Raw genomic sequence first — 26,727 nt, forward strand, 5'->3', positions numbered from 1 at the left:
AAAGAGGGAAAAAGGGGATCAGCAGACATGGGATACTTCGTAAAGAAATTTCCCAAATGCCTATTGCCTTCATCCAGAAAAAGCATTGTTGGTTTGGTTTGTTAGATTAAGCAGATCAGATAGGGCAACTTCAAAGTCTTGGATATTTTTTGAACACTGACATTGAGCCACACCTGCAGAGACAAGGCTGAGCGTGATGTCCCTAGCCCAGCAAATTTCAGCCTAAACCACTGAGGCTGGCTGCAGCATTTTAGGCTGAATATGGGAGCCTCCAAAGAAGAAGAACAAACACAAAGATGTCACTATTCCATGTAACAAGGTACCCTGGAGAAAGCCTATGAGTAATGCCCAGGATTTCATGCAGGATCAAATAGCCCATAGCAGTATCATCAAACTGGGACAGAACTGAGAGGAGCTGGGGTAGGGACCACAGACAAACAGTGTACAGCCCTGTCCCACCAGCTTCTGAACTGCGTACTAACCAGCAGGTTACCTGAACAAGTTCCTAACACCCCTCTGTCAAGGAAAATTGATGTCAGCCATGAATACTTGAGGATTTAAGCCCCAAAATTGACATGAGCAGGAGGTCTTTGCCTACATCAACATACTACATTAAGAAATTTTGCATGGTCTTCAAGAATCTCTCAAAGCCAAACAAGTTTAAGATGCGAGTACAATGAAGGCTCTAAGACAAGACTCACTGAATACCATAACAGCACCCAAAAATGCAGGAGGGACATATTATTTAGGAAACTCAACAGCATCACAGACTTCAAGAAACCCCCAGAGAGGCAAGAGAAAGATCCCACTTCCCTCATTTGCATTTCACATCTGGGAAATTTGAGTCATCACATCCACATTGGTATAAATCCAGAAACTGCAGGAAGGAAGGAAGGAAGCTTTGAACTGGGGGGAGGGAGAATGAAAGAGAGGGGACTGTTTCCATTCTGAACAAAGAGAGAGCAAAGTCAGCACTGTCCTGCTGAGGACTGTGGATGAGGACTTACATTCCCAACTCCAAAACTACTTTCAGGTCCTATGCAGAGGAGAGGATGCAAGAGTTAGGTAGTTAGCTGAAACATTTTCTCCATTTTTGTACCCCAAACTTGCCCCAAGGATTCTATGAACAGGTGAGAAACAACTTTAATTTTTGAAAGGCAATATTTTTTTCTTCTGTTTGTCTCCCGTCTGGAACTTTGCTTCCAACTTTTTAATCAAGAATTGAAATTTCTTTTACTGTACTTCCACCTGCATTCTTATCTAAAGCTCAAAGTAAATTCAAACACATATACTGCTAATCCAGAAGTGGAGTATAAATGGTGTGTGCATGCAACCCCCCCAAGGACACTACCAAACAGCTAAGGAAACCCAGAAGCTTGATCATGTCTCTTGGCAAGCTGTGGACATCGTTTTGATGGTATCACTACGCGTCAAGACCAAGAGAGAGACTTCTTCTGTGCTCTTGAAAAGCACAGGCCAGCTCGCCTCTAACAGAAGGATAATGTACAATCCCCAGTCCCTCCCAGAGCGCACAAACAACTCTGCAAATGGGATGGGGCTTTGAGCAGCCTGGTCTAGTATTATTGTACAACAATAATGTACATTATAATTTCGTATCCACATCTGGCTAAGGGCTGCAACATTACCATTATTTCTGGATACTGTTGTGGTGATGTTCTGGCAGCAACTAATATACTTACCATTCAGAAAGCACTCAAGGGTAATATTCCACAGAACCCTAATAGACTCTTGTGATAAACACAATGGTTAATGAAAATCAATGTTTAATAGGTAAAAGCATTTTCTAGGAGTACAATTTAACTCAGATGCATTGTTTTTACATTAATTGTAGCTCAATTCACTTAGGTGGACTTACCCAACTTACAGTTTGCACCATCTTGCAAATCCATTTCCTGGTGCATACGAATGTGGAGACACATCCAAAACATACACCAGGCATAAAATACACATATAGCAATGGTCTCTTTTACATCCGTTCACACTTGTTATTTACATCACACCCTGAAACAACATTCATACCAAAGCCAATAAAATTATCTTACAATAAAACCATCAGAAGAAGAGAGAAAGGGTCCAATAATCCCTTCATAAAATGCAGTAACTGACTAAAAGCAAACGCTAAAGACATTTACTGCTTTCTCGGTTCATTGCCCCATCAAATGAAACAAGCAGAAACTAATAAATATGACATACAAAACAAACAGCAGCAGGAAAGTGCTGCTTCATTTGTTAGAAGTGCCAAGGAAAGGAAGTAAGCACATGCTGCTTTGTGGGTAGCCGACAACTCTCCAATGCTGAACCACAGCCAAGAAGCAACTTTTCAATGGCTTTTGTACTGTATGCAAAGTAAGTGATTAAATTTACTAATGAAGAGTAAACTCATCCCAGCTCACTAACAAAATACATTATCTTGTTCCCCGAGGCAGAGCGACAATCCTCAGCTGTCACAGACTCTGGGGAAGAAGGCTGCCACGAATTGCTGGCTCATCTTACTACCGAGTGTTATTTTGCTGCCAAAGTAATGATCTACTGCTTCTGGGGCCAGCACAGCTTTAAATTCAGCAGGGATGAAGCAGGGATCTTGTCTTTATGGGGAAAGGAAAGATGCTGCATGTGCCACCAGGCTGTTTGTGGGTTCTGCAGGATCCTGATCAGTGCTGCCACAGTACCTGTGATAGTGCCAGATGGGCATCATCTAAAACAGCCAGGCAAAGAGCACCAATCCTCCCTCCAGGGCTGAAAACAATGCTTCTTCCAAAAGCAGGGGGGATGAGGAACCTTAGCTCCAGCAGATTTCTACTCAGTAAACAGCCCCTGAAAAACATCTGACTCCCAGGTGAGCTGAATGAGACCCCATACAAGCCTGCTTCCCTGATGCACGAACTGCACGAGCCTGTTGCATTCAGCAGGAAATAGCTGATGTCCCTGCTTACACCAACCTGTGCATACAGTAAGACAGGAAGAACAGAGAGAATTTCACACTGCAAACCCATTTCTGTCTGAAGCAATGGAGGTGCTGCAGGATTGCAAGGCACAGCACAAAGCAGGGCTAACTGCAAGCACCCAGCCCACAGAGACCCTCACCACAGCGAAGGCTGTGCACAGGCTGCAGAACTGCATTCAAAATCCAACTAGAGCCCTGTCTTGCTACAAAGATAAATACAGAAGATCATAACTTACCCTGCATGCAGTTACATCCAGTACCCTACGAGCTTAAGAGAGACAAGGAGACAATCCATGTGGGCATCTTCATCCAGAGCAGCTCGACTGCTCTGTGGTCCCACTGGCACCAGCTCTACCACCTACTACAGCAGAACAGGTGCAGACAGCTTCCAGAGAAGAAAGCAAAGCTGCCTCCACAGTCCAATAAGCTCAACAGCACGTCTTCAGCTTCAGTGAAGAAAAATTGAGTGATTAGCCTGGATGTCTTGGGCTTTGGTTTTAAAGAATTATACCTTTCCAAATTCCTCCCTATCACAGGCTGGGAGCCTACTGAATGCAGAAAGGCTGTAGCTTGCAATTTTACTGCTCACAGACACATCAATATCTGTCAATTAAAACAGGCAATAATATAGCACATGAAAGATTTGTTTGTCTCTCCTATGGCTGCCGGCAAGAAACTCCTTTCCTTTTAGAAAGAGCAGATAAAATTAAGATATTTTCATTCTTTTTTTTTTTTTTTAAACATATCTACATAAGACTATAAGATAACAATCCAAATTGCAATTGCAGGATAAACAGTAAAGATAACATTTTTCTTAACTCACGCAATGTTTTAGGTTAGAAGAAAAAAAAAAAACCAACTGTTTTCTCTGTTGAAGATTGCAATAACAAGTAATCACTCCTTCAAGTTCCATGTACATAAAGTGTACCATCATTCTCCAAATGCACACATGCTACGCAGAAGAAGCTGATGTGCTCTGAGTGCTTTCTTAGTGGCTGCAATAGGATCATGACAGTTAAACGAGGTGTATAACTAAGAGTGGGAACAAGTCCCAAAACTACTTGCAAAAGCAGCAGTGCTTTTCAGATTGAAATAAATTACAGCATATTATAGGAAGCTTACGCTCCACTGACTGTTCAGTCTCACCATACCAGTTAAAATGGTGCTGCTTGCATAATCACATCTGCCATTCACAATTTAACAGTGGGTCTACCCTACATTCAAAAGTATATTTAAAATTACACACATATGTAAGAAGAGAATAAATTGCATGCAGGTGACAGTTGTACTCTGTGATTACAGGCACCCTCTCAGGAGTGGCTTAATCTTCCCTTTCAGAATTTTAGGCATCTGTCTATCCAGCAGAAAATACAGCGATTCATAAAACCCTTATGATGCCTAGGTCTATGTGCCAGGAAAAGATGGCTTCTGAAACCCTCATACTTCACAAGAGAATAGTATAGGAAACATATTCTGAATTTATGCAAAGACACAGCTCTACAACACTAAAGTAAATACCTTTAGGTGAAGACTCAGCATTGCATCAGAAGTACAGGATCTGTCCTTTGTGCATACAGCTAGCTGCACATGCAGGCAACCGCATTAAGGTATCTGAGCGTTCGGCTACATTTGTCATGCTCCTGCCAGAAGCATGTCGTCCACTACCAGCCACAACTTGATAAGACAATCTTGCAGCAGCAACAGCACAGCCCTTACCTCCTGCCCCCGGCCCCAACGCAGCAGCCGTCTGCAGGGCCACGCCGCCAGCCAGGTCGGGGCTACAAGTCACCAACCAGCACAGAGCAGGGGCCCTCCTGAACCTGCAGCAGCTCCTCAAAGAGGTTCTCCACCAGTCCCACAAAGGGCTGTACTAGTACGGCTCCGAGGGTGGCAGGGGGCTGCTTACGCAAGCACGGTTGTCTACAGAAACGCAGGCCAAATTTCTCCCTGAGAAAGCAATTGTGTTTGCATCAAAACATCTCAAAAATCTTCCCCCCTGCCCGTGCCCAAGCCGTGGGATGCTGGCACAGGAATACAGATCTGGGATGGATCCCCGGGGTCTCCTCGTCCTGCTCCACACCGCCACAGGAGGGAACGGACTGAGGACACCCAGGCAGGGACCCGCAGCAGCCGGTCACTCCTCGGGCAGCAGGACGCATAGTGCAGGACAAGCTGGGGAAAGGGAGGCTTCTGAAGGCCCCCCCCACCAGTTCTGGTGAAGCTGTGTAAGATGAAGTTACACGCTGCGCTGGTTCTCCTGTCGTCATCACTTTGCAAGCGGAGTGTAAGGCAGAAGTTAATGATTGAATTTTCAAATCATTAACATGGAAGCCCTGAAGGGAAGCCCTGAGAAACCTGCGATTAAAATGCAGCTGCCACTACATGGTTGCAAAAGATGGGAAAGTAAACTAAAGTACGATGCAAGTGAAAAATAAAAGCATGAGAGAATAAGCAATATATAACCACACGGACTCTGCATGAAGAGACCATAACGGCCGAGGATTTGAGGTGAGCAGTAAGAGAGCCCTAACAAGGCACAGTGCAAAACGCCAAGCAAAATGCCATCCTGCCCCACTTCGTCAAGTTCTGTGCTACCCCTGAATTTCCCAGCACTAACGGAAACGTTTCCTCATCGCTGCCGCGGGAGTAGGCTTACAACAACAACCAGCCCAGCCGGGCTGCTAACTTCATGAAATCAGCTCGCTCCAAAGGCTGCCGGCAGACCCCAGCCCGCCCCAGACACCCCACTCACTGCGCCCGTTTGGCGACAGCGAGCCCACAGCCGAGTGGCACAGCAGCGGAGCGCAGCTCGCCGTGGGGATAGCGCCTCCGGGGCGTTATTTCCCCGCAGAGCCAGGTGCCGATGCAGGCACGCACCGACCTGACCTGGGGCGGTCCCATAGAGGGCTCGGGGACCCCCCAGCACCCCACAGCTACCCCCTAGGACCCGGTGAGCGGTGCAGGACCACCTCAGCGGGCATCCTTGGGCTGTTCCGTTCCCTCTCCGGCGCGGCTCCTCCCGCCCCCCCGCACTCCAGGCTTGTATTTCAGCCTTTCGCACCTCGCCGGCTGCCCGCCCGCCCCCCGCCCTACCTGCGGCCCTTGCAGCCCCACCGAGCCCGGCGCAGGACGCGGCGGGGCGGAGCGGGGCCGCCGCGGACCCGGGGCGGAGCGGAGAGCCCCGGTTCCGTCCCGGCTGCACGGAGGAACCGGGACACCCCCTCCCGGAGCCCCCCGAGGCAGCAAGCAGCTCCCTGCTCGCCCCGCCACCTGCCCCCGATGCGCGGCTCCCCGTGCCCCGGGCACCCACCTCTTATTTCCACCCCCTCCTTTCTTTTCTTTCTTCCCCACGGAGGCGAAGCTCGCACCGGGGTTTGTGGTTCAGCGCTCCCCGGCCACTTGAGGATGTATTTTTAAACCAGGCAACACTCAGACTGGACTTAGCACCACGACTTGTGCACACAGGTGGCCTCCAGTCCCGCACACCCCGTTAGGAGCCGTGCTGCCGCTGCTCTGTGAAATGCTTAAAGCCAAGTCAAAGCCCCAGGCCAGGGGCAGGACTCACACAGATTTCAGCAGGCTTTGGACCCTAGACTCTTGGAACGAGTTTCAAATTCCAGCAGCTTTTTTTGTTTATCCAAGGGAGATAAACTAAGTGGCCTGCCGAATACCCCGTGGGCTTTCAGACGTGATCTGGGAAACAACAGGTCTTTGCTCAGAAGGGACGTGAAACGTCCAGTGACACTTTCCATGAGAACCAAGATAAAAGAGGACCTTTTCCTTCCCTCCCAAACACTGCTGCCTGACAAGGACTGCCTGGTTCCTGCCTTTCAGCACTGCCAGGAAGAGCAAGCGCAGAGCACCCAGAAGTGAACCAGGGATGGAGCACAGGGGGCTGGGAGCCATTTGCTATGCTGCTCTTCCAGGGAAAGCTCAAAATCCTTCAACAAAAGGAAGTACACACAATCTGGGTAAGCATGGCAGCTTTGGGGTGGGTTATTAGTTATCAGAGGCTCCTTTTCCAAGGTGACAGGGCTATTCTGGAGAATACAGAGGCAGGAAGGGGCCAGCAGAGGCTGGTCTGAAAGTGCCTCCCCCTCTGGCATGCTGCAGGATGAAGCAGGGTGCTGGGCAACCTGCAACACCTGTGCACACCTTCACTAGGATCCTGGTGCATGGTAGCTCACAGCAGCCACAGAGAGGAGGGCTAGGTTTTTCACAACCAACTGTATGGGTAATGAAAACTTGTTCTTGAATGAGAACAAATGTAGATCTTGCTTTCTTGGTGAGGTTTGGGTTTTTATTTTTACAGTTCCATAATATTTTGGAAAAAAAAAAAAAGTTAATATTAGTTAAATGCTTCAGTGTGCCTCATATCCAAAGATTTTCCTTGCCAAAAAGTACTCTCATGTAATTGCAAGTGGCTTTATTTGTGCTGCATAACACTGCAAGATAACAGAGAGCTTCAAACAAGACAGCCTGGGCATTAAGCTACCATGCAAGAGATTGGGGATCTCAGCATTGCAGCAAAACTCCTCAGAGAACATCTCATTGGAAGCATCTCTATGACAACTCCCCATCAGCGATGAGAATGGCAGTGGTCATTTATGTTGTCTGCTAATATTTTGATGCTAGGTCAGCAACAGGTAACACTCCTCTGCAGTGTGGGAAGGATATGGTCAGAGCACCAAAGAAGCACACACACCATGTGTTGCGCATCCCAGGAACACACAGAGGCTGTAACACCACTCACAGTCTGCTTAACTGGCCATTAGGACTACTGCAACTGTGAAAAGCTTTTGTGTTAATTTTTATACAAATTCATTTTCAGCACTGAAGCATCACAAACTACGTATCACCAAAACAACACACAACTTCATTTGGCTCTCAGAGCAACACTACCAGTGATAGAAATACAAGGTTTTGCTTTATACTTGCTTTACACATTCATGACAAGCTTCTTCTCGTCACCACCAGGACATTTTTCTCATGCAAGTTTCAACTGCTGACACCAGAAAAATGATCCATCCCACTGTCTGATAAGCAACAATATAACTCACTTGGAAAGACTGTAATCACTTCAGGGTGGCAGGACTACATACATCACTCCTCCAGGACAGCTGTCATCAAGGCATCAAAGGAGTACATTCCCTCACCTGGACTGCCTGGCCAGGTAAGGACACCATATCTGGGAAAGGGATTGTTTTGGTCCCTATGCAAACAAGAATACCACCTTTACGCATTCTCCCACTTTCCAAAGGAGGAAAAAAAATAAACTGCAACACTAGAACTTAACGGGTGAGATAAATGCTTTTACAGTTTGGAAGTCAGTTATGTGCCATGGTACACTTGAGTGGTCTTCCTATGCCAGTATGCCCTTGTAGTACATTAGCCTTTGTATGCAATTAGTTGCATTAAATTAATGACAATAGGGTATGCACTGTAAGTGACACCAACCTCCTTCTTCTGCCCTCTGCTTCCACCTCCCTGACAGTCAGCCAGTTGTACAGAGTCACTTTTTCTAATCTGTTCACTCACACTTGGATCTACCACCTTTGGCACCCTATAGTCAAAGGGACACAGCTTCCTTGACATCTCCAGAAATGAAGCAAAAGACAGCACAGGCTGGACAAACTGTAGTCCCTATAGTTCACTCAGTTCCCCCTCTGCAACTACAGTCCAAATCTTTAATTAGACATTGGAACTTTTCACAGCATAGGAATGACCAATTTCAATTAGTTGTACTTGGAAGCAAGCCTTTGCACAGCCACTCGTCTCTTCCATGTCCACTCTACTGCAGACCAGAGGCTCAGGCTGTCTCAATCCATGTAGGAACGTGACACCAAATACAGCCTGTAGGTTGCTCCCGTTTGAGGACAGCTAACCATTTCTACGGCCATACAAATTTTCATGGCATTATGTTTCTCTTCTCCCTGCTGGATGACAAGTTTGGCTTGCTGTGTTCTGCAGAAAAGGTGTTAGCAACTCACCCTGATCACCCACCACCTCACCCCCACCGACTTCTGGGGAAAAGCACAAAGAACTCTGCTCCTATGAAAAACTTGCATAAAGTTGAGCTGGGCTTCAAAGCCTGAAGACAGTGCAAGTTTTGTCTTATTCCCCAAACTGGTACACCATGCCAAGTAAGAGGAGATGGTGAGCCACCTCCGATTCTCCACAGCTCTACAAAGCAGAGAATGGTTACCTGCCAAGCCCAGGCTGTACCTCGGACACCACTTCTGCTGAGGCTTTCAGGCATTGCACCTCATCTCATTCTCCCTGGGGTATACTGCGGCTCTGGGCATTTTTTGCTCCAGTTCATCTGTAAAACACACAACTTAATAGACTTAATAGCTATCACTAATTTCAATATATTTTTTACGACTTAATTTATTTTTGCTGTTGTGTTTACAGGCCAGGGAAGAGTTTCTTTGTTTTAAACATTATTATACTTCTTTACATAAAACATGGCCATTGATAATATCTACAGCAAATATTTACAGAGCTAACAAACTCCGGATAATATTGTCATTCTACCCAGAAAGTTGCAAGCATCAAAGTGCTGTTTTACTTGGAGATGTACCAGATGAGTTCCAGGGGCACTTATGCAACACAAAACCTTCCTGCTGATTTTTTCTTTTTTAAATTCTGTTCATGTGCAAGTGGGTTGTTCCCTACACCACCCCTGTTTTTTTCTCTTTGACTTGGGCATGTGCAGACAGATACCTAAACCACTGCCAGCTAAATGTACATCGAAAACCTGCTCCGTGTAGCAAGACGTTTTGGTAAACATTATGACACTGATGCTCCATGGCCTTGCACCTTAGCACCGGCCATGTGGCTGCAAAGCTAGAGGTTGCCACTATCTAACGCAGCAGCTGCATGGGCACCACCAGCCACAGAGCAGCAGCTGGGCAAGCTGTCTCAGGGATCTCAGCGGTGTCAGTGGAGACTGAGCAGCCACTTGAGACGTGTGTGAGTTATGTGACTGCCCCAGGCAGACCCCGCCTGGAGCAGACCCCACCAAGAGCAGCCCCTACCGCAGCCCCGGTGTACTCCCAGCCGCCGACAGGAGCTGAAGTCCGGGCTGGCGATGCCATCTAGTGGGAAAAACTGCTCAAAGGCCTGGCTCTTCGGGACAGTGGTATCGTTTGGGAGGAGAAAGTTTGATGCTGCAAGGCCAAGAGCTTCCAGGTCAGCACAAACCAGCCTTTTCACCAGGTTTTCCTGCTGTAGGAGTACACAGATGTTGGGCATCTTGCACAACTACACGGATATTACACAAGGCTGGGGGACACTGCGGTGGGCCTGAAAAAACATCTGTGAACAACTGAAGTCCCATGTGTGTGCACACTAGAGTGCTCTCCAGTGGGCCAGAGTAAATGCAGCCTCTGCTCTCTTGGGTCTGCAAACTACCTGGAAGCCTCAACTCAGCTGCTCACATATTTTTTAAAATATTACAGAGACAGGGAGCAGTAGTAACTACATCATTTAACTGCCGTAAAGCTAATGCTGCTAAGTTTACAACTGGTAACTGATGCTTTGGCATTTCTTTTCATGAGTAAGTGAATTCGTTTTCAGGCATTAGTGCCTCTTCAGATTAATTCTTCTTAGATGCAATATCTAGTGTGATGAGAGCAAAGGATGTGAAAGAAAAACCTTACAAAGGATTATTTCCTGAATATTTTCTGTCTTACCTATAAAAGAGAAAGAGCAGCTGCAGCATGAGATGGGTTTGGGTCAGCTTGCAGCCTTCAGCAGAACACAGCATTGGTTTCCCTTGCACTGCTCTTTCTTCTTCAAAAAGACAAGCCAGGTATGTGCAGGGAGTTGCCACACTGCCCAGGTGAATCTGCTGCAGAGACTTCAAGCCTCCTATATTTGGAAAGAAGGAGAGAGAGAAAGCTTACTTTCTAAACTAAAAAGAAAAGACAAACATTGGGAAATGTAGGAAACTGTTTTTGGCTCGTCTCAAATACTTCTGAATTATTTTGTGCATGGCCTTTTGTAGCCAAGTGCAATACACTGAATGCTAGCTGGGTAACAGCATGCTTCATGCTATGTCTTAAGAACAGCACATATTTATTTACTTAGTCAAATAACACCGGGGTGAAGTTGCTCAAAAAAAACAAAAAAACAAAAAAAAAAAACAAAAAACACACAAATCCACACAACAATTCTGCTAAAAGGAACCAAAATCTTAAATACATTCAGCATTTTGAGTTTCATTTAGCCAGCTACCTTCAAAAAATGGAAAATTAATTTGCTCATTTAGTTCTTTGAATTGTGGATTTTATTTTTAAAAAGTACATAATTTTCAGATACAAAAGAGCATTCTCAGTGTTCTCAATTACAGTTTTTTTTTTTTGTTTTGTTTTTGTTTTTGTTTTATTTCAGTCTCCAGGTGAAGCCCAAGCTACATTCTCCAAAGGTTCTTTCATAGCTTCGGTTGCCATGCCCCCATTTTACTGCTATGTTTCATGAAAGAGTTATTCAGACTTTTTACGGCTCTCACACCCCAGACTAAGGGTACACTGTCAATCATCACACAGATTAGTAATGCCAGTGGGAAGACAGAGGGGACAGGTTCAGCAGAATAGATAAAATATTAGTTTTGCCAGTTGGTAATGATTTAGCAATTTATACAAGATACTTAGATTGCAATCTCCCAGCTGATACAAGTGTTACAGAAGCTTGTAGGAAAGAACATTGATCAGCACATTTTTCCTACTGGCTCAAGGTATTCCTCGTCTTTACACACACATCCCTAGCATTTGTCTTGTGAGCACCTGCAAGCTGAGACCAGCTATTTTATTTTGGGAGCAATTAACTAGCAGATATGAATACAAAAATGGCAAGTCTTGACATACCACCAGCCACACCACCTCGTTGCTTGAAGCACTGATGTCTCTGTTGCAATCACCAAAGCAGCAATTACTCCTGATGAAGCGCTGTCTAAGCATTGTTCCTTGATGCTTTCAATGCAGCAGAGGCTACGTATTCCCTCACCCGGCAAAGTTCCTCTCACAAAAGAGTAAGGGAAAAATAGGTGCTACTTGGGGGAAAAAAAAACAGTTTAACATGAGAAAGCGTTAATACAGAGGAGAGGTCACATCCTGCATCTGCAGGAATGGAGACTCAGTACTGGGGCTGAACTTAACTCATGATGCACACACATTTGTTAGAGAGTAACATCTGGGTTGTGTCAGACCTGATCACGCTTGGAAGTTTGCAGAGGGATGGATGAGTCAGAAGAGCTGACCAACTGTGAGCTGACCAACTTGAAGAGAGAAAGCACACTGATCCCTCACAGCAAAGTAAACAAAGTAAAGGAAGCCACTTGAGAACAGGGGGTGACATGCTGCTGTTTTCAGCATGACACTGCCATTTCAGGCTGTCACCCTCCTTTACAACCTTAAACCATCCCTTTAACGTGGTGCTCCAAAGCTATGTTCATGTGTTTAGAAATAAAACAGGCAGGCATGGAGCTGCCCTGGCATGGCTGTGGCTGCACTGACATGCCCCAGGGCTCGGGCAGCCCCAGGACCGCTCGCAGCAGCCAGCTGTGGTGCACATCTGCACACACCACAGCACAGCCCCACGCTCCGGGCCAGCAGAAGAGAGGTGCTTCTGCCAATACTATGTAACTGGTTTTGATGTAAAAACCATTCTGAGGCCAGCACACCCTCTACTGTGTCTCTCACGTACTCGATGAGCCAGGCGATTGCCTGCTCTGGAGAGCACATCTGCACCTAGATGAAGACATAATTCTGCAGCAGAGATCACTGGGTGCTTTACTCAGAGGTGCTCAAGCCAAGTACTACTCAGTAAGTGCTTTATTTAGCTCACAGCAACCCAGCCACTCCTGCCCTCACCCCCAGATCAGGAGGCCAGGCCCACGCTCCCTGCCCTTCTGCCACACCATCGACAGCACCCTTCCCACCTTATCCTTGCCATCCCCCACTGTAAACTCCTGAATACCACTGCCATGCCCCTTTCCCAGGCTCACCAGCTTCCCCTTTCGTGAACCCCAGCTTTTCTTTGCTCCTTTCTTTTCCACCCTTTCAGGTGCCATCCCTCTTCTTGCTTCAAAGGAGGAAGATATCAAATCCCAAGGTAGTCAACAGGTTCTCCAAGCTCCTACAATTTAGGATAAATTTCTATTATGCTTCTTTTTGTTGGGATTTTTTGGTGGGATGTAGTATGGGAGACTTGAAGAATACTTAACTGCAGACAGGGTCACAGTCCCTACATCTCTTCCTCCGAACATGCTAACACTCGCGCTACAATTGAGTTCCAATCAGTACTGGTAATACTTAGAGAATTGGAAACTGGATTCATTTTTTTAGGTTTGAACAAGCACTCACTGTCCAGGACATTTTTGAAGTTCAGATGTTCTCTACCGCCCAGGTGCCCAGAGGTAGAAATACACAAGAGACTGTGGTCTTTGAATCTGGGATAAAACAAAATACAGGCTATGAAAAAGACACCTTGTACTCTGAAAACAAATCCCAGTAGAAGAACTGGATTGTTTCTGACTGGAAACAATCATGTATGTTTATTTTGTCACCAGTTCAACCCCATATGGTTTTCCCATCTCTAGAATTCTGCTGTGTTCTGCCAAAAATCACTTGTGAGTATCTTGTGACAGTCTAACAGGAACATAAGTGCTGATACCACTGAAACACCAGGACAGTTTTGCTGAGGTTGGAATGCACCACAAGACACACCGCTTGTCTTGGAAGTCAGATTCCTGCACTGTCCCCAGGCATCCCGTACTTGTCTTCTCTGTCATGTCTGATCAGTTAAGTGCTATATCTTAGTCACCTGTCACTCTTCAGCCACTAAATTCAGCCCCAAATTACAACTTTTACCCAATAATTAGACCAAGAACTCCACTTTAAAGCACAGATCCCTCTTCCTATGGGACATAATTTGACTTTCCATCAAAACTGTTAAAAATCAGGGTGTGGGGAAGAACAATGGGAGCAGCATGCATTTCAACAAGTGTTCGCAACCAGAAGTGGTGGAACTTGGCAGAAGCCATCACAAGAGAATACAAGGAATCCTGTTCACTCTACTCCAACTCACATTAACGCTTAACCTTAGCATGATTCAGAAACAAGCTAGATTAACACAGCCTGGTTTGTTAAGAGACCTCATCAATTTATACTGAAACAAGCATTTTGAATATGTACTAAACCTGCAGACTCACTGATCTTCCCCAGAAAAGTCTGCTCCTTCACCCTCACCCTTCTCAAAACACAAAGATTCAAGGACCTGCTATTTCAAAGTTCTTTAGACAGACCTTCCACAGTGGTGCGACAGAGCTTTGCTTGCTCAAAATGCCAGTTTGTGTCACTTATTGGAAAAGCACAAAGTTCTTTTGTTCACAACATCATCAAGTAAGACTCTATTCAGACCCTTTTCAATGTGTTTTATACTTCAGAGCATTTTTTCCCCCAGTCTCTCTGCTGTGGCACCTGGCATATTAAGTACCTTAAATCTCAGTTCAACATTTTGAAGTTAGTTTCATTCCATGATCTGCTTAAAACTGCTGTGATTAACTTACCTGACTGACAGTCCTTGGAAACTTACAGCTAATGTTAAGAATTGTGCTTTCCTTCTTCAACCACAAAGCATGCATTTGTTCATATTGCAGTCTATGAATGTATTTTCCTGAATGACTTGCTAAAGTTGTGGGTTCCCCCCCCCCCCCAAGAGTTTTGCATCTTTTTGTTGAAGATTTGCATTTAAAAGCACCGATACTTCCTATTTGTTTACTTAACCTTACATTCTTTCATCACATAACTATAAATGCTAATAGAAGAATATCAGTGACAAACATGCCCAAATCAGATCTCCTAAAAAGACTTTGGAGGGAAAGATCAAATCTTTTCTGGAGGAAGAGGGAGGGAAAAAAACAAACAAACAAAAAATACCCTTCCCGCCCCCCTCCCCAAGATGCCCTGTGCTCTCCCTTCAGCAAAGCACATTTATATTGCTGATGTAATGCTTCCCTCTACTGTTTGTCCTAAGAAGTGCAAGCAACTCCTAACACTGAAGTCTGGTTAAAGAGAGCCACGAAAAGATAGTTGGCAAAAATTCTGCTCGTTCATTTACTCCTTTGTGTATAAAACGCAAACTGAACTAAAAAGCTATAAAGTTATACATGTGTTTTATAAATACTGATTAAAGAGAAATAGTAGTTTTGATAAAATGTAAACTACCCATAAAAAAAATCTTTAGAGCTCTTTTCTACACGTAACCTACATGATTTTTGCTACTGAATGTAATAACAATGATGTTCATCTGATTTCTGCTAGGCAAGACCAGGCACACTGACACAATCCAGATTAAATAAGTGGGTGGAAGAAAGGGAGTTGGTTAAGCAGTCCCGACAGCAGCCTGATATTTCAGAGTTATTGCAACTGTTACAGAAAGACAATCCTTCTTTCCTTCAGGGGAATATTCCTTCCCACAGACTTCCAGAAGCAAGCATCAGATTGAAAAAACAAGTGAAGACAGTATTAGCAGTATGTAGGCACATGAACAACATTCACATCTTATCCACCCACACATCTTTTCTGCTCTGCTGCCTGGACCTTCTCCCCTCACTAGGGGCAGGTGACAACTGTGTAAGAGCAGCCACTAGCAAATCTGCTTGTCTTACACTTCCTGACAGCAACACTCAAGGGAGAGGAGAGAGCAATAGCAAGCAGTTCATCGTATTTTGAACTAAAACACTAACTGTTGTTCAAACAGCTTTATAGTTCTCAAATTGTCTCGCTAGGAGATTGTCAGTAATACTTGACATTGTAACTTCACACAGGAATGAAGAACTGCATACCAAATGAACTTGAAGGTCTACAACACTAGTCTGGTAAATAAAAACAAGAAAAAAAAAAAGAGAGAACCAAAATGTGGTGTTGCTTTTTTCCCCCCTCTGAAGGAAAAGGCTTACAAACATTTATCACCACCTGGTAGAAGTCCAGAATTATCTTGTCCTGGATCAACACCAGTGGAAGATTCTATGACCAAAGATCACACTTCAAAAATCTCATTTCTAAACAATTTCCAGTATTTCTAGAAATTGAAATAGCTCTACATATGACATTGTATGTACAGTTTTGTATCCTCTGAATATTCCTTTGAGGGAAAAAAAAAAGAATCCTTAAGTTGCAGGTAAAATTTAACAAATAAACTAGTAAGTTTCATTTCGTTCAAGAAAAATGAGAGGCACTGAGCAGAACTAACCCCGCTTATCTCCCATCAAGTGTTACATGAAGGATCAACTACAACATGCTAACATTCTCATGTAGTTATTTACAAACTACGAAAAAACAGCTTTAAACAGCTACAGCTTCAAAGATCAAAGGAATGTAACAGAAGATTAAAAAAAAAAAGTACCAAAGAGTTATCATGAAAGTAACTTGCCATGAAACAGTTATGCATTTCATATAACCAATTTCAAGAAATGAATTCCACAGATGCATTAAAACAGTCAAAACAGTGGTGGTCTTTATTTCCATCAGACAAGGTAACACTTCAACTAATATGAATTCATTTCACCATTTGTGAGATATGGAAATTAATGACTTAAAAAAGTGAGTTAACCCCCTTCCAAAAATATATTGGATAATATGTAAGTCTGAATTTTACACTGTCCCTCCGATGAGCCCTTTACATTATGTGACATCACATACAGTTTTACAAGACAAAATAATTTATGGACTGGTTTTCAGCCTCTGATTTATGAGCCTTCAAAGTGTTTAGGAAAAGCTAGTTCATACATGCCATGCGGAATCAAGTACACAGATTTCAAAGTGGTCTCAATTCAACTGAAAAAATTTAGAGAGAGGTCCACCAATGAAACCAATGTAGAAAATACTGCACTGGAATAAACACTCAAACCTTAGTGTTTGAGAGGGAAAGTTGGCATTAGCTTAAAAACTGAAAAAACATTAGTGAGTGATTTTCTAGTTTTAGAAACTGGGCTTTGAATAATGCAGTTATCAGTTGTTTTCAATTATGATCAACTTAGAAACCGCAGAAAAGTCTTCAAATAAATTGAAACAATCTCCTCCCTTTGTCATCTAACACCAAGTATGTACGATACATAAACAACATCTGTACTATGGAACTTTCCATATAGATCAGAGTTTTTTCAAAAGAAACTATTTCATTTCAGTGTCAAGCCAATAATTAAAATTCTCCTTTGCATTGTTTACAATTTCCAATAAAAAGGACAGTACTGCAAAACCAGTTACCAGTCTGTTCCTGATCTTTAAAGTCAGGAGCACTGAAAATTTAGTGTTTAAACACACACACGCCCCCCAGGTTTTCTTGCAGTCTTGCCAAGCAGCTCATTTATTTATTTATTTTCGGCAGGGTGAGGGAAAGCTGTTAAATAAAAGTGTGTCTCATCTAATGAGGAAAGGAAAGGCAACAAATCAATGACTAGTTTTCACAGTAAAATGCATCAGCTTTGTAGTTTCATTTGAAACCAAGAACAAATCATGAAACGTCATGAAAATAAGATAAAAATCTCCTAGAGTGATTACTAAATGAAGTTAAAATTACCGCACTAATCAGTAAACCCCAGAAGAAAAGCAGATGCCTAGTATCACAGGTCCTACATTGAACAGTATCCACTTTTTAAAATAATTCCATAAAATCTGTATGTTTGGCCACGTTGCACATTTTTCCCCTAAAAAATACAGTGTACAGAAAAAAAAAATCTCAGTATTCCCCGTATGAATTTTGAAGTTAAGCTCAAAACCCAGAAGTTAGAGATCAGCTAAAAGGATTTTAAATTATTTACAAATCCAGCAGGTAGAACTATCATAATGGCTTCATTTCCATCCTTGTAGTGGCTTCCGCTCTTATCCAGCAGCATCTGCAGTAAAAATCTCTTCAGACAGCTTCATCACTGATCATCTGTCATTTTAAGCAATTCTAGAAGAGCCCCAACAGCTCCAAAATAACCCTTCAAACAAGCAAAAACAAAACAAAAGGCAATCAAATTCCAAAATAAGACAGAAGCATGATCATGCAAAGCTTTCAGTTTTAGTAAGACAATTAAGAGACCTTTCTTACAAGATCAGCCCCACTGTGCCAAGCATTTGCTCTATCTGAATTATGATTTAATACAATATTGTTTAGGTCCAGCAGAGCATTCTATTGTGAGAAATTTTACACAGTTCTCTAAAACTGTTGAAAAACAACAGAACCACTACAGTGGTGGTGTGCTAAGGCAGTGCAGTTTCCATTCTGAACATAGCCATCTGACAGTCCCCTCAGAACCACTTGCTGAAATTCATTCTAGTTGAGGCTCATATATAATGCCACACAGAACACAGTTGTTAGTAGGGTCAAGAAGCATGTGTGATGTTTAGCAATAAACACCACAAGATTAGTGGTAAAGCCATGGAGCTAATGAGGGATATTTTCAAAAGAACTCATAATTAAATGGTATTTATACAGAACTTAGTTTTTGCTTTCACTTCAAAGCAATACCATTGAGTTTCTCCCTTTTAACTTCATCAAAAACGTAAGGAACCACAAGAATTTTTCCCTTACAAATAGAAGAAATTTCAACACTTATTTCCTTACCTCATGTTCCAAAAACAGAGCTTTCAGCTGTCCCTTGGACCAATAATCCATAGCATATGCTAGCACCTTCATAGAAATCATATTAATTCTGAGAAAGTTTCCAACAAACACCACCTTGTCAATGTTCTGTAAAATTGAAAAGCAGACCAGCAAAAATTACATTCAGCCGTGTTATTTGTCCCATTCAACATATACTTCTGTCTCCACTATAAAATTATACGGGTATTTTGGGTTACATTTAAATTCTCCAGACCAAAAAGCCCCCAAATAGTTTTAGTCACTGACCACTAAGTAGATGTGTTGCAATAAAATAAGTTATTTTTTTTTTTGTTCTAGAGAGAGGCTGGTACCACAGATGGTGAATGCATGTTTAAAAGCCCACGACCTTCCCAGCAAACAGGATTCATTGTTTGTATATGACGTAGACGCACTGGAGAATACAAGTGGAGAACCTCTGAAAGGTATCTGACGAGAATTACCTTAGAGAGTGGATGAATCATCTTTCAGTACCTATTATCTCAACTGTGGTTCTGTTTTCAAAAAGCAAGTGAACCATAGCCAACACGACACTTCATGCGTATCGCACTCCTTCGTTTCAGAGCTCACTTGCACTCAGCATTTATAAAGAAGCTTAGGTTTTCCAGACAACCAGTGCCACACTGTCAGTGCAAAAGCCATACCACATCCTTACTTGTGTACACACCAGGGCTGGTTACCAACAGCTCTGGTACTTAATGCCGGTAACTATTTTACTGGACCCTGTTGCACCAGTTATGCACAAAAACGTCTGTATGTGCATTCTGAGCTGGCATGCTGCACGTGATGCTCACCATACACTAGAACTGCTGTAGAAGATTTGGTAGGAGACCAAATCCTAGAGACATAAGCTCTTCAAGGAGTCTTGAGGGAACGTTAGAACACATCCTCACAACCCTCTAGTGAAAATTAACAGCAAATACCTGCTGAGACCAGCATTACCAAGCACTGAGTAGGCCTGGCACTCTGTTCTGCAGCAGTTATTTCCCTACAAACAGCAGGTTTGTAGTGTCCAGTACTGTGTGTGTGACACACCACACACAACACTTTCACCTGAAGGCTCAGTACCGGACAGTGCTGGTATCCAGATGCAGTAAGGCATTTATTCAGTCTCCAGTGACTTAAGAGTTTCATTTCTGATCATCCGTCTCAAATCAAACACAGCAACACACAAACTTTAATTAAATAATTCAGGATTGTAGTCATCTATCCACTTAGATTCTGCAGACACATCAGCATGCATTCAATACGCTTTCCTAGTAAATTATATCGCTGAAAATAAGAGCTCTCAAGTTTCAGAAGGCTGCTATTAAACATGGCCAAGGGGACTCTGCATCCTCTGACAAAGCAGTTCTAGCTCTGGAATCATCTCTAACAGAGGAGGGATAAACATGTAACTAATTATTTTCCTGTAAGTCAGTACCATAAAATTGATTAGAACCCTACATTTGAACTTCATTCCCCAAATTTCATTTTCCTGAACATAAACATGAAGCTACTCATATCTTAAATTCAAGCAAGCAATACTTAACATTGACTGTAAAAATTACTAAAACATTAAATCCAAAAATAGTAGTCATATCTACTAGAATAGCAGTGTCTGTCAGCACACAAGTTTTCTATCAACTGTGTTCCAACATTCCTTTGCTTGTCAAGGTTAAAAATTGTTAGTTTCCCAGATTTTGGAATTGAACAGAAAACAGCTTTAGCATTTCTCAGGGCTTTGAAAATGAAGGCATGCTATTTCATCTCTTAAGAGAGTCTTGCCTATTAACCTAGAATTGTTAACAGCTGAAATATTCAAAGCTGAAAGACAGAGCCCTTAAACCGATGAGGGTTGGTGATGAAATTCTTGCTTAAGCTAACCAAATTACAACATCATGGAAAAGACATACACTCTTCCATCCTGGGGCTTTGCTAAATTGTTCAGCTACCCTGCAGTAGAAAATTAATACTATGCCTTTAAACATAGCATATACACATTTGCCAATTCAATTGAACAGTGGAATCTATACCAATGCAACACAGAAACAACTTGCACATACTTTTGCAAGAAGGCTTGTTCAGATGCAGCTTACATGTTCTGCTAGTATGGAAAGTATAAATGAAGGAGATTGGTTTCCTTTATGTAGTTCTGTTGTGCCTACAACAGACTGTTTTAAATGATGTGTAGCCAAATGGTTCCAGACTCTGGAATTTTTTTACCCTACTGCCAACTTTGTGCAAGCAAACTTTGCTTTGAAGTTTTGCAGAACGAATATTTCATTTATTCCCCAGCCTCATTTTTTCTGCACATATGCAAGTCATTTTCAAAACAATATTAAAGCTGCAATTGCAAAAAAAAACAACAAAAAAACCTCACGCTTCAGGGCATAAATTGATTTTGTCAAAGTGAGCTTTACCATAACTCTAAATCTAATGCATACATTCCACAAAATAACGTATCAAATTCAACTCGTTTTTAAGCATAGAGCTCTCACTCAGACATTTCATTCACCAGCCTTGTTGGAAGATACAGCTGTAACTCACAATGACAATTTATGTGTCTGGAGTATTTAACAGAATAGTAGCTTGCTCCGAAGAGAGTAGTAATGCTATCTGGATTGTAGCTGACTTGCAGTGATACCATGTTTGAATGTTTTTTATTTTATTTATTTATTTATTTTTACTAACGTAAAGCTACTAAATAAAGTTCTTCTCTAAAACCACGGAATAATTTGTTTCTCAAATGTTGGAGAAATTCTGCTTTGACATTGTCTGGGACGTGAAGAATACTTAACACATCAAGCCACATTACTCCATAAAATTCTGTGGATCATGTCCAGTTTAAATAAGCCCATCCGCGACAAAAAAAAGTTAACAACTTTTCCACAATGACTCAGAAGCATTAGTTGCATTAGTAGCCTATTTCCTCCTCTGAATGCATCTCATGTGGTTCCCTGCTGCAACTCTCCATGCTTTGATAGCCCTGTACAATGCTGCTTGAACTCCATGCCACAAGGCAACACTGTAAAGAAGCTGAAAGCAAAGAGAACACCGAAAGAGAATCATCATGACTGAGAAAGTCAAATTGCCAAAAAAAGGTATACAGTCACTTTTCACAGTAAAAGGATGTTATCTGTAGCATTTGATAGGAGCACAGACAGAGACTTGTGCCGTTCAAAATATTTCAGAAGTGCTCTAGAAAGGGATATTAGCAACAAACATAACTTGACATACAAAGTTACTTGGGAGAATCAAATAAAAAATGAACAGCATAGCAATGCTGAAGAGACTTAATGACTGAGCCATAACATAGCAGATGAAACTGAAATTTTTAAAGTGAAAAGACACGGAAGGGGGAAAGAATTTAGTATTTAGACACAAGAATAGGCTCTGTATCAGCCACCACCACTCAAGAAAGACTGAAGAGACTGTAGATGGTTTCTCAAAGGTAGGAGCTCACGCTCACAAAAATCAGGTGTTAAAAACTGTTAGTAAAGGAACTGACTGCAAGATTTATCAGTATGCAATCACAATTCCATTGTCCAACCACTTTCCACATACTCCATAAAGACCTATCATTTCATCTAAAAATTAGAACCATTAATATTAAAGAGGTAAAATGAAACACTAGAAAAGAGTAACTGTCTCTCGCATAGAGGAGAGATTAAGCATTAGGAAGTTTTGTCTTAAAAAAAAAAAAAAAAATCAAGAGGGAGATATGACAAAGGCTTATAAAAAACTACTGGTGATTAGTTGTCTGCTATTTCTCATAAAGTAAAAAAATAAGTTGCACACAAAGTCATACGGTGGCAGTTTAGGGGGTTTCTTTGGTGTTTTGTTTGACTTAAAAAAAAAAAAAAAGCAACTTTTATTCTAACCAGAGAATGTTGTAGAGCTAAAATCATTAATGTACCCCCCAAAATTTTAGATAAATTCACAGAGATTAGACAAAAGCAGTCAGTTACCAAGTAATACTAAATACAACTTGCAGCTCACAAAAAATCCCTACTTCATTTTGTTTTGTTTAAAAATAGTGTCACAATATATCATCTGTTAATAACAAAGAAGTAGCTAAGAGTATTAAATTGGATTAAAGGCACTGATATCTATTGAGTACAGTTCAAGAACAATTGTACTGCTCTACGCATCAATCATTCAAGGAGAGCTTTACAGTTAACTTTTCTCCCCTCTTCCCTACTTTCAAAGCTCAAAGTATCTTACTCTTTGCACCACAGCATACATGACAAATCACAAGAATTAAGACAGCATTTAAGACACAGCATTAAATACACGCATATTTACCAAGCAATTACATACCTACTATACCAGCAATTTACATTTTTGTGTTCTGATAATCTTAGTAAGCTCTTTTTAAAGGGCTTAAGCTTATAGTTAATATATTGTCTTACCTCATTCAGTGCACACATGCGAGCAATAGAACCTATGTTGTTGGTGATGGTAACCAAAGTAGCTCTGGCCAAGTCCTCTTTACTGATGGAATCCCTCTTTTCTTTACTCATCATATGGCCAAAGCTGTGTGAGGAAAATCATTCCTTTTAATGAGGCATTTAAGAGTGTTGAAAGCCCTTAGAAAGGTATTAAATTAAATAATTAGTTTTGTTCAGATTTAACATCCATCAGCTTTAGACATAATGCAATATGTGAGAAGTGATCACATTGGAAAGACAAAGCAATGAGCAAAGGTACTTTTAAAATAATTTAATGGAAGCAAGCTAGCTAAAGCATTGCTTATACCTGCTTAGAAAAAACACACAGTAAGAAGTAGGTGAGAGATCTAAGTGCAAAGCACATGATCCATTCAGAGTGACAGTCCCACATGGACACAGCACATCATTACGCACGCAGTTCAGCATGCACACCAAGTTTCCCAGAACTCCTTAGAAACAGCCCAAAGCATACCTTGAGGCTACAGCAGACCCTTGAAGGCCAAACCGCTCGTAGTCTCCTCCGTAAATATCTTTCACCAGTTTATCCACATTGGTGCTGTCTCCTTTTGCGGCCATTTCTAGTGCTTCTTCGAAGGTCTCACAGCCAGTCAGCAAGCAGCAGAGGCCCAGGAAGGTTCCTCCTCCGAGACTAGAAAAGCACACTGCCTTCAGAACAGCAGCTGGGACCAGCTTTTACCACAGATCTTCAGACTCCTGTTTTCAAAGTGCTCTGCACAGCTACCAACTCTAATTTTGCAACTCCTCTTGGAGAAGCGAGGAAAGATACCCCCCAGGCTGAGTTCCTGTTTAATACACCTGCATGGTTTTCAACTCAACTACTTGTCAGTTCTTTATATTTGAACAGGAAAAAATCATGCTAAAGAAAGTGTTAGCTGAGAACATGGCCCAATCCAACTCTGCGGATGCCAGTTTGCTATTGGTAGTGCTCAACCAAGTTTCTTTTGGGGTAAGAAAACAGGCAGCCTGCAAAATCACTAGTCAGCAATAAAAGAATAAATGGCAATCAACACAAAGTATCTATGCAGGGGCAAGCAGCTAAGATGCATCTTGTCCCCCAAGGCAATGGCAGGAAATAGTCCAGTTGGTTCCTGTTCAAAGCAAGGCTGGCAGCACCCCTCCATGCCTGTCTCAGCCCTCCATAGATCTCTGAGCAAGGAACAGTCACTTTTCTTGACAACTTTGCACATATTTACTCAGTATCCAACTATGTGTAACGAGTTACTAATGCATTCATTAGAATTCTGTTAAGACTGCAGAGTCCAAAGTAGACATGAACTTCAACTTACTAACCTCTACATCCTTCCTTAACTTCCTTGAAGATTAAGAAAGAGTAACTTATTTGCACAGATTGCAGTCACACTGATTGGAGCCACAGTAAACAAGACCAATGAGATGCTGCATTTGCACTTCACAGAAAACACTGCAGGTTAGACAGGAACACTGCTTAGGCGGTGGTGTTCAATTATTAGGGAAGTTTTTCAGAAAACATCTAGTAGTGCTGTAATATATTTAATATCTGAACAGCAGGAAGCTCTGCACAGCAGCCATGAGACAATATTGATTTCATCATTGCTAACAAGTCAACAACCTGCTGCAGTCATGTTTTTCCCTTTGTAACGTAAATGCTCAGAAGTAGATCTACAGATATTGAAAGGGCTGTGATTGAACAAAACACACTGGAATAGCAAGAACACCAAAGCCTCCCCTAAAATCAACTTTGTTCATTTGTACTGTATACAGAAAAATGGCTCATGTCTACAATTATGATATTAAGATATACTTCAGATAATGGAAAACAGACATGCAGTCATCTAGAGGGTGTATGAAAAACTTCATTAAGTTTTTTTTTTTTTTCATTAAGTACCATGCACTGAAGAACAGAATGCAGCTTTGGAACAGACCATAGCAAATCCAAAGAGTTTCTTTGGTTGTTGCTTTGGACGAGGACTTGGGGGTGGGGAGGAATGGGTGTATATACACATATATACACACACACTTTTGTTTTTAAGGTCACAAGATTACTAATATGAAATATATCAATTTAGCTTGTATGTATGACTGAAGAGTGCATAGATATGTATGTATCTTCAGTACTACCTGGAAGCTTCAATACTACCTGGAAGCATGCCCATCTGGACTAAAGTAGCTCCCTACAAGTAAATACTTTCTGTGGCCACATCACAGTTTATAATATGAGTAAACTTCAGCACGCCTCAGGCTGCTGTGGCCTTAACAGCAAGATTTTGCATCCACAACACTGAACTCCAAAGCTCTTAAACAGAGCATTCACATTTAAAGTTTTTTTCCCCTTTTACTGAACAGAGGCCCAAGTCCATTTCAACTCAGCTGTACCTAGAAATTGCTTCAGAGAACACTAACTGACACAGGCAGAAATCATGCTGAGAATCAAGTAAGAATACAAACAAATTCTAGTCTTTACATGCTGCCATTTGTTGATTTACCAGCACAGTCCAAAGACTACTGCAGTCAGTAAGGAAACAAGACATCTAATAAGACTCCCCTGCCAAAATCCAGCGGTAACAGGTAATACCATAAAGTTTTCCTGTATCCTGGATACACATCCTAATTATTAAGCAAGACATTTTTGTTTGGCCCAAATGTTTTTACTTTACTGCTCTGGCTATTCTAGTGGATCAAAGCATAGGGAAGAGAACATCTATTTATTGGAACAGGTCTATTTTGATAACTCACAGCAAGAGATCAGAAGTAGGTGAGAACACCAAAGAGAGACTAAAGCAGCTCTGAAACTGAATGAACAAATGATTTCACTGACCTACACCCTCCTCTGAAGAAATCCTGGGATATTTCCAGCCTTGCTACTAGCAAGTTGGTTTTTTTTTTTTTTTAATAAATGGGAAGATGAGAATAATTTGAAGCTGGACACTGTCTGCTTTTATCTGTTCAAATATTAAGAACAAAATAGAGAGAATTAAATTTACCTGGATCCTGTGACTCTCTTATAGTTGTCCTTTGAATATACAGCTAGGATGCTGACCCCTGAGCCTATGTTAACCAGCAGCATAGGATACGGATTATCAAGGCAGTAAGGTTTTTTCTGGCATTGTTCAGGATTTGTAGGATTTTCAAAATAATAGCACTCTGGTTGACCATTGAAACCAACAGAATCAACATAAAGTAGGCCCTGGATCAAACAGTCCAATTCATCCAGCTTGTGCAGTTGTAGATCAGCAATCTGGAATAGAACAAGAAATTAATAAATATTTCTTAGTATAGTACAACACTGAGAAGGACAAAAGATGCTGCTGAAGCACTTTCATCAATTTAACAGTAATGTATTGTGCTCTTCAAACAGTACAAAGATCTGTCCAAGCATGAGGTCCAAAATACAAGGAGTTAGCTTTCTGCCTGGCAACCGGTACCTCCCAAAACAAGGTTTTAGGCAGCACTGTCCTTCAGTTCGTTTGCTTTTCACAGATAACCCATGCTCTGCAAGCAGTCCAGGAAAAATTTTCCTCCCCAACAACAGTCTGCAGCAACCAATTTTTCCCCTCATTCCCACCCCATGAGGACTGTGATCTGCAGCTTTGGGACAGTATCTGTCATATGTAGGCAAAGCAGCATTCATCAGGATGCACAGTGCTTTAACTCATCATCCATCTACATCTCCCAGACATT

The 26,727-nt window shown here is 42.1% G+C and overlaps 2 protein-coding genes and 1 long non-coding RNA gene across 14 annotated transcripts in view; 1 reads left to right on the top strand and 2 right to left on the bottom strand.

Moving 5' to 3' along the window:
• SLC16A12 (solute carrier family 16 member 12) overlaps positions 1-13,269 on the bottom strand; it is a 37,962-nt gene extending 24,693 nt beyond the window's left edge. Inside the window, exons 1-4 of one of the 6 annotated variants that reach the window (XM_084526225.1) lie at positions 12,975-13,269; positions 11,836-12,017; positions 10,663-10,840; positions 9,171-9,287 (exon numbers count right to left, since the gene is read on the bottom strand). The gene's annotated coding sequence lies outside the window, so the exon portion shown is untranslated. Of the gene's footprint in view, positions 1-4,483; positions 4,628-4,681; positions 4,902-5,846; positions 5,898-6,058; positions 6,201-6,275; positions 6,487-9,170; positions 9,288-10,662; positions 10,841-11,835; positions 12,018-12,974 lie in introns of those variants that run through there. The other 5 variants (XM_084526226.1, XM_084526227.1, XM_084526230.1 and 2 more) reach the window with 5 other exon arrangements.
• On the top strand, positions 6,664-22,237 carry LOC311439917. Its single transcript, XR_014695071.1, has 3 exons — positions 6,664-6,936; positions 7,943-8,138; positions 18,917-22,237. It is a non-coding gene; the product is annotated as an uncharacterized lncRNA (long non-coding RNA).
• PANK1 (pantothenate kinase 1) overlaps positions 16,457-26,727 on the bottom strand; it is a 43,616-nt gene continuing 33,345 nt past the window's right edge. For all 7 annotated transcript variants that reach the window (XM_084526235.1, XM_084526234.1, XM_084526233.1 and 4 more), the window contains 5 exons: positions 26,031-26,284; positions 23,522-23,698; positions 23,011-23,134; positions 18,581-18,706; positions 16,457-17,954 (listed from right to left, as the gene is read on the bottom strand). In XM_084526235.1, the coding sequence (XP_084382361.1) occupies positions 17,895-17,954; positions 18,581-18,706; positions 23,011-23,134; positions 23,522-23,698; positions 26,031-26,284 (741 nt within the window). In that variant the 3' untranslated portion in view covers positions 16,457-17,894. The remainder of the gene's footprint in view (positions 17,955-18,580; positions 18,707-23,010; positions 23,135-23,521; positions 23,699-26,030; positions 26,285-26,727) is intronic.

The sequence above is a fragment of the Aythya ferina genome, assembly GCF_964211825.1.
Source record: "Aythya ferina genome assembly, chromosome: 7".
Lineage (NCBI taxonomy): Eukaryota > Metazoa > Chordata > Aves > Anseriformes > Anatidae > Aythya > Aythya ferina.